The sequence below is a fragment of the Staurois parvus genome, unplaced genomic scaffold (genome assembly GCF_062004578.1).
Source record: "Staurois parvus isolate SC_StPar_1 unplaced genomic scaffold, SC_StPar_1.0 ptg000563l, whole genome shotgun sequence".
Classification (NCBI taxonomy): Eukaryota; Metazoa; Chordata; class Amphibia; order Anura; family Ranidae; genus Staurois; species Staurois parvus.
The window spans coordinates 360326-372692 of record NW_028318359.1 but is presented as its reverse complement, the minus strand read 5'-3'; the positions used below and the strand labels follow the sequence as shown (position 1 = coordinate 372692).

General features: G+C 41.7%; 1 protein-coding gene across 1 annotated transcript in view; it reads left to right on the top strand.

Annotated features, from left to right (window-relative positions):
- USP35 (ubiquitin specific peptidase 35) overlaps window positions 1-12367 on the top strand; it is a 75759-nt gene that overhangs the window by 50775 nt on the left and 12617 nt on the right. The window contains exons 8-9 of the mRNA XM_089691505.1: window positions 4725-4818; window positions 10697-10803. Coding sequence (XP_089547631.1) covers window positions 4725-4818; window positions 10697-10803 — 201 coding nt within the window. The remainder of the gene's footprint in view (window positions 1-4724; window positions 4819-10696; window positions 10804-12367) is intronic.

The window sequence follows — 12367 nt, the reverse complement described above, 5'->3', positions numbered from 1 at the left end:
CTTCAGTCTCATTGAAGAGTTGCCATGGATATCATTGGACCTAGAGACTTTTTAGTATAATCCTACACCCCCGCACCACAGTCACTTGTAGGATTACGTTGTATTTTAGCTGTAACCAGAGGTGTCCCTAGGGTTGGTGTCACCCGGTGTGGTAACACTTGGTGACACCCCCTCTGACGATCCCTGCAGGATGGATCGGATCTGCGGATCGAGCATAATGGATCGGACTCCGATCCATTATGCTCAATACACAGATCCGATCCATCCGGCGGGGATCGTTGACTTTCTTTATAACTTACCTTTTCTTGGAGTGGGTCCAGTGTAGCGGCAAGATGCGTCTCCCATGTAGATATGTCCCCCCTGAAGCAACTGTGCATGTCCTGGTTGAAACCGCACCCCCCGCACCTGCCTCAGGACGCCACTAGCTGTATCCCTACCTGCGACATTCTTAATAACTCTCTTCATTTTGCCAAAATATTTTTCTATATACTGCACTTAGTTGGCGCCCTCTGATGCTTCCATCATGTTCTGGCAAAGAGACTACTATATTGTGCTCTTGGAGGCAGCATGGGGTCTGCTTTATATGCGGAGTGATGCTTTATATGTACAGACCACCAGAAAAAAGTAAAGAGAAATGGTTTAACCCCTTCACTCCTAAGGGTAAAACAAATCGTAACGCCTAAGTACAATTCTGCAACGTTGACATGTGCTAGTAAAACCGTACATATCATCACAACTACTTTGTACATCCAGGTGGATTATACCGCGTTTTTTTCAGGACAAATTGGGCTTTCATTTGGTGGTAAGTGGTAATGGATATCTCCTGATTTGTTTTAATATCAAGGGAAAACTGGCCCAAAATAGTAAAAAAAAAATATTTTTTATTATTTAGCTGTGTGTTTCTTGTTACAACCATAACCTACCACCAAAGAACAACCCAAAATAAATTCTCCAGCTCTTGACGATCGAAGCGATACCATATATGTGTATGTTATTTGTTGTTTGTACCCAGAGTACAGCCCAGAAACAATAGTGCGCATTTTTTTTTTTACCTAAAACACACTGACACTAATACCAATTACAAAAAAAAATTCCTGACCTTTGACCCTAACCTTGACCCAAACACTTACCCTAGCACTGAACTAGATCAAACCTTGGTCTAGGTATTTTTCTTTCTTTCTTTTTCTTTCTTTCTAATATTTATTTATCTTTTCTTTTTTTTTTATATATATATATATATATATATATATATATATATATATATCTTTTTTTTTCTTTACTTTCTTTTTCTTTCTTTCCTTCTTTTCTTTCTTTGTCTTTTCTTTCTTTTTCTTTTTTTCTTTCTTTCTTTTCTTTCTCTTTCTTTCTTTCTTTTTTTTCTCTCTTTCTTTCTATCTTCTTTCTTTTCTTTTTCTTTCTTTCTTTCTCTTTTTTCTTTCTTTTTCTTTTTCTCTTTCTTTCTTTTGTTTTCTCTTTCTTTCTCTCTTTCTTTCTTTCTAATATTTATTTATCTTTTCTTTTTATATATATATATATATATATATATATCTTTTTTTTTCTTTACTTTCTTTTTCTTTCTTTCCTTCTTTTCTTTCTTTTTCTTTTCTTTATTTTTATTTTTTCTTTCTTTCTTTTCTCTTTCTTTCTTTGTTTCTTTTTTTTTTTCTCTTTCTTTCTTTCTTTCTTTCTCTTTTTCTTTCTCTTTCTTTCTTTCCTTCCTTCCTTTCCTTCCTTCTTTCCTTCCTTCATCTTTCTTTCTTTCTAATATTTTTTTTTTTTATATACAGTTGCAAGAAAAAGTATGTGAACCCCTTGGGATTACGTGGAGTTTTGCACGAATTGGGCATAAAATGTGCTCTGAACGTCATCTAAGTCACAACAATAGAAGAACACAGTCTGCTGAACATAATACTACACAAACATTAGATGTTGCCATGGTTTAATTGCACATAACATGTAAACATTCACAGTGCAGGGAGGAAAAAGTATGTGAACCTTTGGACTTAATAACTGGTTGACCCTACTTTGGCAGCAATAACCTCAACCAAACGTTTCCTGTAGTTGCAGATCAGACCTGCACAACGATCTGGAGTCATTTTGGACCACTCCTCTTCACAAAACTGTTTCAGTTTAGCAATATTCTTGGGATGTCTGGTGTAAATCGCTCTCTTACGGTCATGCCACAGCATTTCAATGGGGTTGAGGTCAGGACTCTGACTGGGCCACTCCAGAAGGCGTATTCTGTGCTGTTGCAACCATTGTTTTTTAGAATTACTTGTATGCTTTGGGTCATTGTCCTGTTGCATCACCCATCCTCTGCGGAGCTTCAGTTGGCGGACAGATGGTCGTACGTTTTCCTGCAAAATGTCTTGATAAACTCTGGAATTCATTTTCCCGTCAATGACAACAATCCGTCCAGGCCCTGAGCCAGCAAAGCAGCCCCAAACCATGATGCTCCCTCCGCCATGTTTCACAGTGAGGATGAGGTTTTGATGTTGGTGTGCTGTGCCTTTTTTTCTCCACACATAGTGTTGTGTGTTCTTCCCAAACAACTCAATCTTGGTTTCATCTGTCCACAGTATATTTTGCCAGTAGTGCTGTAGAACATCCAGGTGCATTTTGCAAACTTCAAACGTGCTGCAATCTTCTTTTTGGACAGCAATGGCTTCCTCCGTGGTGACCTCCCATGTACTCCATTCTTGATTAATGTTTTCCTTATTGTAGATGTGTCAACAAAAATGTTAGCATGTGCCAGAGATTTCTGTAGGTCTTTAGCTGACACTCTGGGATTCTTCTTTACCTCATGCAGCATTCTGCGCTGTGCTCTTGCAGTCATTTTCACAGGACGACCACGCCTAGGGAGAGTAGCAACAGTGCTAAACTTTCTCCATTTGTAGACAGTCTGTCTTACCGTGGACACATGAACATCAAGGCTTTTGGAGATACTTTTGTAACCCTTTCCAGCTTCATGCAAGTCAACAATTCTTGATCGTAGGTCTTCTGAGAGCTCTTTTCTGCGAGGCATGGTTCACATCAGACAGTGCTTCTTGAAAGCAGTAAACCCAAAACAGGTGTGTGTTTTTTAAGGGCAGGACAGCTGTCAGCAACACATCCAATATCATCACACTGATTGGAGTCAAGGTTGGCTCACTCCTGGCTCCAATTAGCTCTGGGAGAAGTCATTAAGCTAGGGCCTCACATACATTTTCCTCCCTGCACTGTGAATGTTTACATGTTATGTGCAATTAAACCATGGCAACATCTAATGTTTGTGTACTATTATGTTCAGCAGACTGTGTTCTTCTATTGTTGTGACTTAGATGACGTTCAGAGCACATTTTATGCCCAATTCATGCAAAACTCCACGTAATCCCAAGGGGTTCACATACTTTTTCTTGCAACTGTATATATATTTTTTTTTTCTTTACTTTCTTTTTCTTTCTTTCCTTCTTTTCTTTCTTTTTTCTTCCTTTCTTTTTCTTTCTTTCTTCCTTTCTTTTTCTCTTTCTTCCTTTCTTTTCTTTCTTTCTTTTTCTCTTTCTTTCTTTCTTTTTCTTTTTTTCTTTTCTTTTTCTCTTTCTTTCTTTCTTTCTTTCTTTCTTTCTTTCTCTCTCTCTCTTTCTTTCTCTCTCTCTCTTTCTTTCTTTCCTTCTTTCTTTCCCTTTCTTTCTTTTCTTCTTTCCTTCCTTCCTTCCTTCCTTCCTTTCCTTCCTTCTTTTCCTTCCTTCCTTATATTTATTTTTTTTAACAAACATTTTTTCCCCATCTATGCCAGGAGTTTGAGAGATACAATGTATCTCTCTCCTCCATTCATAGAGAGAGAAGAAAAAACAAGGGGGCGGGGCTGTACAGTGACTGATCACTGTGATAGCAAATCAGAGGCTATCACAGCGATCATTAGAACAGGACCCAGGGCTCTCAGTGACATTGCGGTCTTTATGCTGTGCGGCGCACTCCCAGCAGAAAGACAGGTGCGGCCCTACCGTAAAAAGCCCAGTTCTGTGAGGCCGCATATTTGTGTTACATCGGCGTCAAGGGGTTAATGTTCCTTGAACTTCAGCAAGTCTTTTGACTCCTCTCGACATGCCCATGTACCTCTTTCCCCACTACAGTTTTCTTGCTGCCTTTAGCCGCAAATGCCCAGAAACAAAATAAAGTCAAAATATGACAACAGATGAATTCTGGGGCCTGGTACTGCCCCCAATAACCTTGCTGCCCTAGGCACTGGCCCGCAGCTACCATTATGGTAGATACAGCCATGGTGGGATCCCCTGAGCTTCAACAGTTGCAATGCAGCAGTAGAAGTGTAGTAGGTGTAGAAAAAGAAGAGAATCCATTTTGTTCTGTTTTGGGGCAGCACAGTGGCTAAATGGTTAGCACTTCCACCTGGCAGTACTGGAGTCATTGGTTCAAATCCCAACCACGGCACCACCTGCATGGAGTTTGCATGTTCTCCCTGTGCCTGTGTGGGTTTCCTCTAGGTACTCCGGTTTCCTGCCACACGCCAAAGACATGTTGGAAGGTAAATTGGCCCTAGTATGTGTATGTATGAATGTAAGTTAGGGACCTTAGATTGTACGCCCCTTGAGGGTTAGGGACTGATGTGAATGTACAATATATATATGTAAAGCACGGCGTAAATTACCTGAAAATAATAAATAAAATAAAATTGACCCCAATAAAGGGGGAAATAGTTTTGATGTCCATTGACTTTGTGTTGTCAGTTTCAGACACTCGGTGCTCTGCCTGCCAGACAGCAGCTCCCAGCCTCTGATGATGAAGTTGCAGTATCTATTTGCTTTTCTTGAGCACAGTCAGGTAAGTGGGACCTTTTTTTTTGTTTTTGGTTTTTTTTGTGTTTTTTTGTTTGTTTTTTTAGGCCTAACTTAGGTCACAGAATGAGATATTCTGCCAGATAGATATATCCACAAACTCCATTTTCATTTACCATCCCTCCCTATACATTTCCATCCCTCCCTATACATTACCATCCCCCCTATACATTTCCATCCCTCCCTATACATTACCAGCCCTCCCTATACATTACACATCCCTCCTTATACATTACCCATCCCTCCCTATACATTACCATCCCCCCCTATACATTACCATCCCCCCCTATACATTACCATCCCTCCCTATACATTACACATCCCTCCTTATACATTACCCATCCCTCCCTATACATTACCATCCCCCCCTATACATTACCATCCCTCCCTATACATTACACATCCCTCCCTATACATTACCATCCCCCCTATACATTTCCATCCCTCCCTATACATTACACATCCCTCCTTATACATTACCCATCCCTCCCTATATATTACCATCCCTCCCTATACATTACCATCCCCCCCTATACATTACCATCCCTCCCTATACATTACCATACCCCCCTATACATTAACATCCCTCCCTATACATTACTCATCCCTCCCTATACATTACCATCCCTCCCTATACATTACCATCCCCCCCTATACATTACCCACCCCCCCTATACATTACCATCCCCCCTATGCATACCCATCCCTCCCTATACATTACCATCCCTCCCTACACATTACCCATCCCTCCCTATACATTACCATCCCTCCCTATACATTACCATCCTTCCCTATACATTACCATCCCTCCCTATACATTACCATCCCTCCCTATACATTACACATCCCTCCCTATACATTACACATCCCTCCCTATACATTACCATCCCTCCCTATACATTACACATCCCTCCCTATACATTACCATACCCCCCTATACATTAACATCCCTCCCTATACATTACTCATCCCTCCCTATACATTACCATCCCTCCCTATACATTACCATCCCTCCCTATACATTACCATTCCTCCCTATACATTACCATCCCTCCCTATACATTACACATCCCTCCCTATACATTACCATCCCTCCCTATACATTACCATCCCTCCCTATACATTACCATTCCTCCCTATACATTACCATCCCTCCCTATACATTTTAGTAAAAGAAGGTTGGAGGCTTGGAGTCTGATTGTTGCTACTGAAGGGATCAGGGAGTGTCCGGGTGCAGCCACAGGGCAGATCACTCATAGGGAAAGCAGGGAAGCTCAGACATGTGTGATTTGTTTATTTACAAATTGAAATTCAGATTAAATTTTCGTTATTCAGAGATTCAAATGTTACCCGAATTTCCAAATCCCAATAGTAATGAATTCCAAGGAATTCTATATAAATTGTAACAAAACAAATTACCATTTTCATTTACCATCCCTCCCTATACATTACCATCCCTCCCTATACATTACCATCCCCCCCTATACATTACCATCCCCCCCTATACATTAACATCCCTCCCTATACATTACTCATCCCTCCCTATACATTACCATCCCTCCCTATACATTACCATCCCCCCCTATACATTACCCACCCCCCCTATACATTACCATCCCCCCTATGCATACCCATCCCTCCCTATACATTACCATCCCTCCCTACACATTACCCATCCCTCCCTATACATTACCATCCCTCCCTATACATTACCATCCTTCCCTATACATTACCATCCCTCCCTATACATTACCATCCCTCCCTATACATTACACATCCCTCCCTATACATTACACATCCCTCCCTATACATTACCCATCCCTCCCTATACATTACCCGTCCCTCCCTATACATTACCATCCCTCCCTATACATTACACATCCCTCCCTATACATTACCATCCCTCCCTATACATTACCATTCCTCCCTATACATTACACATCCCTCCCTATACATTACCATCCCTCCCTATACATTTTAGTAAAAGAAGGTTGGAGGCTTGGAGTCTGATTGTTGCTACTGAAGGGATCAGGGAGTGTCCGGGTGCAGCCACAGGGCAGATCACTCATAGGGAAAGCAGGGAAGCTCAGACATGTGTGATTTGTTTATTTACAAATTGAAATTCAGATTAAATTTTCGTTATTCAGAGATTCAAATGTTACCCGAATTTCCAAATCCCAATAGTAATGAATTCCAAGGAATTCTATATAAATGTAACAAAACAAATTACCATTTTCATTTACCATCCCTCCCTATACATTACCATCCCTCCCTATACATTACCATCCCCCCCTATACATTACCATCCCCCCCTATACATTAACATCCCTCCCTATACATTACTCATCCCTCCCTATACATTACCATCCCTCCCTATACATTACCATCCCCCCTATGCATACCCATCCCTCCCTATACATTACCATCCCTCCCTACACATTACCCATCCCTCCCTATACATTACCATCCATCCCTATACATTACCCATCCCTCCCTATACATTACCATCCCTCCCTATACATTACCCATCCCTCCCTATACATTACCATCCCTCCCTATACATTACCATCCCTCCCTATACATTACCATCCCTCCCTATACATTACCATCCCCCCCTATACATTACCCACCCCCCCTATACATTACCATCCCCCCTATGCATACCCATCCCTCCCTATACATTACCATCCATCCCTATACATTACCCATCCCTCCCTATACATTACCATCCATCCCTATACATTACCCATCCCTCCCTATACATTACCATCCCTCCCTATACATTACCCATCCCTCCCTATACATTACCATCCCTCCCTATACATTACCCATCCCTCCCTATACATTACCATCCCTCCCTATACATTACCATCCCTCCCTATACATTACCATCCTTCCCTATACATTACCATCCATCCCTATACATTACCCATCCCTCCCTATACATTACCATCCCTCCCTATACATTACCCATCCCTCCCTATACATTACCATCCCTCCCTATACATTACCATCCCTCCCTATACATTACCATCCCTCCCTATACATTACCATCCTTCCCTATACATTACCATCCCTCCCTATACATTACCATCCTTCCCTATACATTACCATCCCTCCCTATACATTACCCATCCCTTCCTATACATTACCCATCCCTCCCTATACATTACCGATCCCTCCCTATACATTACCATCCCTCCCTATACATTACCCATCCCTCCCTATACATTACCGATCCCTCCCTATACATTACCATCCCTCCCTATACATTACCATCCCTCCCTATACATTACCCATCCCTCCCTATACATTACCCATCCCTCCCTATACATTACCGATCCCTCCCTATACATTACACATCCCTCCCTATACATTTCCATCCTTCCCTATACATTACCATCCCTCCCTATACATTACCATCCTTCCCTATACATTACCATCCCTCCCTATACATTACCATCCCTCCCTATACATTACACATCCCTCCCTATACATTACCATCCCTCCCTATACATTACCATCCCTCCATATACATTACACATCCCTCCCTATACATTACCCATCCCTCCCTATACATTACACATCCCTCCCTATACATTACCATTCCTCCCTATACATTACCATCCCTCCCTATACATTACCCATCCCTCCCTATACATTACCCGTCCCTCCCTATACATTACCATCCCTCCCTATACATTACCATCCCTCCCTATACATTACACATCCCTCCCTATACATTACCATCCCTCCCTATACATTACACATCCCTCCCTATACATTTTTGTAAAAGAAGGTTGGAGGCAATAAATACAATTGGGTATAAAAGTGAAATAACATGATAATTTCTACTTAGGCTGCGTTAAAGAAAAGAATAGAACAGGAAAGAATAAAAATATAAAAGGATAGAATAGAAAAGAATTGAATTAAAAATAATAGAATAGAAATAAAGGAATAGAATAAAAGTGAAATGATAGAATGTAAAAGAATAGAATAGAAAGGAATAGATTAGAAGATAACATAGTATACTAGAAAAAATAAAGAATAAAACAGATTAGAATAGAAAGCAAAGGAATATAATAAAATAGAATAGAACAGAATAGACTAGAATAGAATGGAACAGAACAGACTAGAAAAAAACAGAATAGAATGAAATAACATTGAATGAATCTAGCTGTCTTCCGACATTTAAATTTCAAATCATTGTGAAAATAAGGAATATACAAAATTAATCTTAACCACATGCCGCCCAGCCACTGTAGAAATACGGTGGCAGGGCGGCACGGCTGAGCAAAATCACGTTTTAAAATGTGTGTTTTTAAAACAAGTAGGGGGCGCGCACGAGGCGCCGCCACCGCCATACCTGTCCCGCCGATCACGGCTGCGGATGTCAGTCGCCGGGTCACAGCCGGTCGTTATCGGCTATGTCCCGGCGATTAGCGGCAATCAGCGACAAAGAGCAGGGCTGCAGTAGCTGTGCTTTCTGTCAGTTCCCTGACAGCTCCAGGACACGCTGATCGGGAGAGAAGAGTTTATCTGTCTGGATCAGCGGTGTTCCCTGCAGTACACACCCCCGCCCCCTAGTAAAACACTCCCCTCACACAGTTAACCCTTTCACTGAATAATAAACTTAACCCCTTCCTCCCCAGTGCCATTAGTACAGTGTCATCGTTTTTTTTGCACCGATCACTGTATTGGTGTCACTGGGGATGTCAGTGACCCCAAGTCAGTTCCCCCCCAGTGTCAGAATATCCGCCGCAGTCCCGCCATAAGTTGCTGATCGCCGCCATAAGTACTGATCGCCGCCATAAGTCGCTGATTGCCGCCATTATTAGTATAAAAAAAACTAAAAATCCCAGTATCTTTCCCGCCATTTGTAAACGCTATAACTTTCACGTAAACCAATTAATTTACACGTATTGGTTTTTTTTTTTAGCAAAGACATGTCGCAGAATGCATTTTGACAGAAATTTATGACAAATTTAAATTTTTTAATTTTTTTTTTACTGGACATGTTTTATAGCAAAAAGTCCAAAATATTGTTTTTTTTCCTCAAAATTTTCAGCCTTTTTTTTTTATAGCGCAAAAAATAAAAAATGCACAGGCGATCAAATACTACCGAAAGAAAGCTCAATTTGTGGGGAAAAAAAGGATGTAAATTTCATTTATGTACCGTATTGCATGACTGCACAATTGTCCGTTAAACTAGCGCAGCGCTGTATAGCAAAAAAATGGCGTAAATTGCAGTATCTATACCATAGTTTGTAGACGCTATAACTTCCACACAAAGCAATCAATATACACTTATTGGGATTTTTTTTACCAAAAACATGGAGCAGAATACATTTTGGCCTAAATTTATAACCAACTTTGAGTTTACTATATATTTTTTATAGCTGAAAGTAGAAAATATCCTTTTTCTTCAAAATTTTTGGTCTTTTTTTGTTTATAGCGTGAAAAATAAAAAGCGCACAGGTGATCAAATACCACCGAAAGAAAGCTCTATTTGTGTGAAAAAAGGACGTAAATTTCATTTGGGTGCAGCATTGCATGACCGCGCAATTATCAGTTGAATTAGTGCAGCGCCGAGTAGCTAAAAGAGGCGTGGTCATTAAGGGGGGTAAATCCTCTGGAGGGCAAGTGGTAAACACAGATCATTCTAACATAACAAATGTAGCAAAACTAAATTATAAACTTAATGAACGAATCCGAAATGAAACACATCTTTCCTTTGTGCACATCTCTAGGAGGGCCTATTTAAATCCAAAACTTTGGCCAATTTTATTATGTTTTTATTTGATTATTATCTGAAAATATTTTAAGTGAAATTATTGATTCAGTTTTGTGTTTTTATTCCCCAGCGTCCAGCAGTCTCACCGGAAAGTTTTTTGGCTTCTTCTTGGCCTCCTTGGTTTACTCCTGGGGTTCAGCAGGACTGCTCAGAGTATCTGAAATATCTCCTAGATCGGTAAGCAGAAGCTCAACTTCCTTTCACCACAAAAATAATAGCTCCACTTCACTTTTAATGGAGCTTTTTCTTAATTGAACCCCACACCATCCTGTCCCTCTCTAAAATAGAGGTTCTCAACCTTATGGAGACCAGCCCATATGGAAGAAAAATATATTTGAAATATATTTGAAAAATAATAATCTCTAATATATTGACATATATTTGAAATTCTACAATTTTGGCCATATTCAATATATTTTAAAATACATTTAAATAAATATATATAAATATACTGCATGTTGAAATGTGCTTTTATTACAAAATATTATTATTATTATTATTACATTGAGTTTATATAGCGCCAAAGGGTTTGCTCAGCGCTGTACAATAGAGGGGGGACAATACATGAAACATTACAGCACCTACAAGCAGCACACGAGGGGTTATAGGGCCCTACTCTTTCGAGCTTACAATCTAGGAGGGAGGGGGTAGTGGTACAGGAGGAAGTGGCTGTGGGGGATGGAGTGGTAGGAGGAATGAAGGAGAGCAGCAGTTAGGTGAGGGTGGGGTAGGCTTCCCTGAAGAGGTGGGTTTTCAGGGAGCGCCTGAAGGTGAGGAGGGAAGGTGACAGTCTGATGGATTGGGGTAGTGAGTTCCAGAGGATGGGGGAGGACCTGGAGAAGTCTTGCAGACGTGCGTGTGAGGAGGAGACCAGGGAGCAAGATAGAAGGAGGTCCTGTGAAGAGCGAAGGGTACGGGTAGGGTGGTACTTGGGAATCAGGTTGGTGAGGTAGTTAGGGGCAGTGTTGTGAAGGGCTTTGTAGGTCAGGGTGAGCAGTTTGAATTTGATGCGTTGGGCGATAGGGAGCCAGTGGAGGGATAGGCAGAGGGGGGTGGCAGAGGTGGAGCGGGTGGTGAGGTGGATGAGTCTGGCCATTGAGTTGAGGATGGTCTGAAGCGGGGAGAGCCTGCACTGGGGTAGGCCGGTGAGGAGGGAGTTGCAGTAGTCAAGGCGTGAGATAATCAGGGAGTGCACAAGTAGTTTAGTGGTGTCTGGGGTAAGAAAGGTGCGTATTTTGGCGATGTTCCGGAGGTGGAGCCTGCATGTGTTTGTAAGTGATTTGACATGAGGTTGGAAGGAGAGGTTAGAGTCCAGAATGACTCCAAGGACTTTGGCTTGCGGGGCGGGATTGATGGTGGTGATGTTAGTAGTGATGGATAGGATGGGGGGGGGGGCGCGGGCAGGAGGGAAGACGAGATGCTCGGTTTTGGAGAGGTTGAGCTTGAGGAAATGGAGCGACATCCAGTCAGAGATATCGTTTAGGAGGTGAGTGATGCGGGCGGAGAATGTGGGGGTGAGGTGGGGGGTGGAGAGGTAAATTTGAGTGTCATCAGCGTAGAGGTGGTAGTTGAAGCCGTGGGAGTGTATGAGTTTGCCAAGGGAGGAGGTGTAGATGGAGAAGAGAAGGGGTCCAAGGACAGAGCCCTGGGGGACCCCAACAGAGAGGGGGAGGGAAGGGGAGGTGGCACCATTGTAGGAAACGCTGAAGGAGCGTCGGGATAGGTACGAGGAGAACCAGGA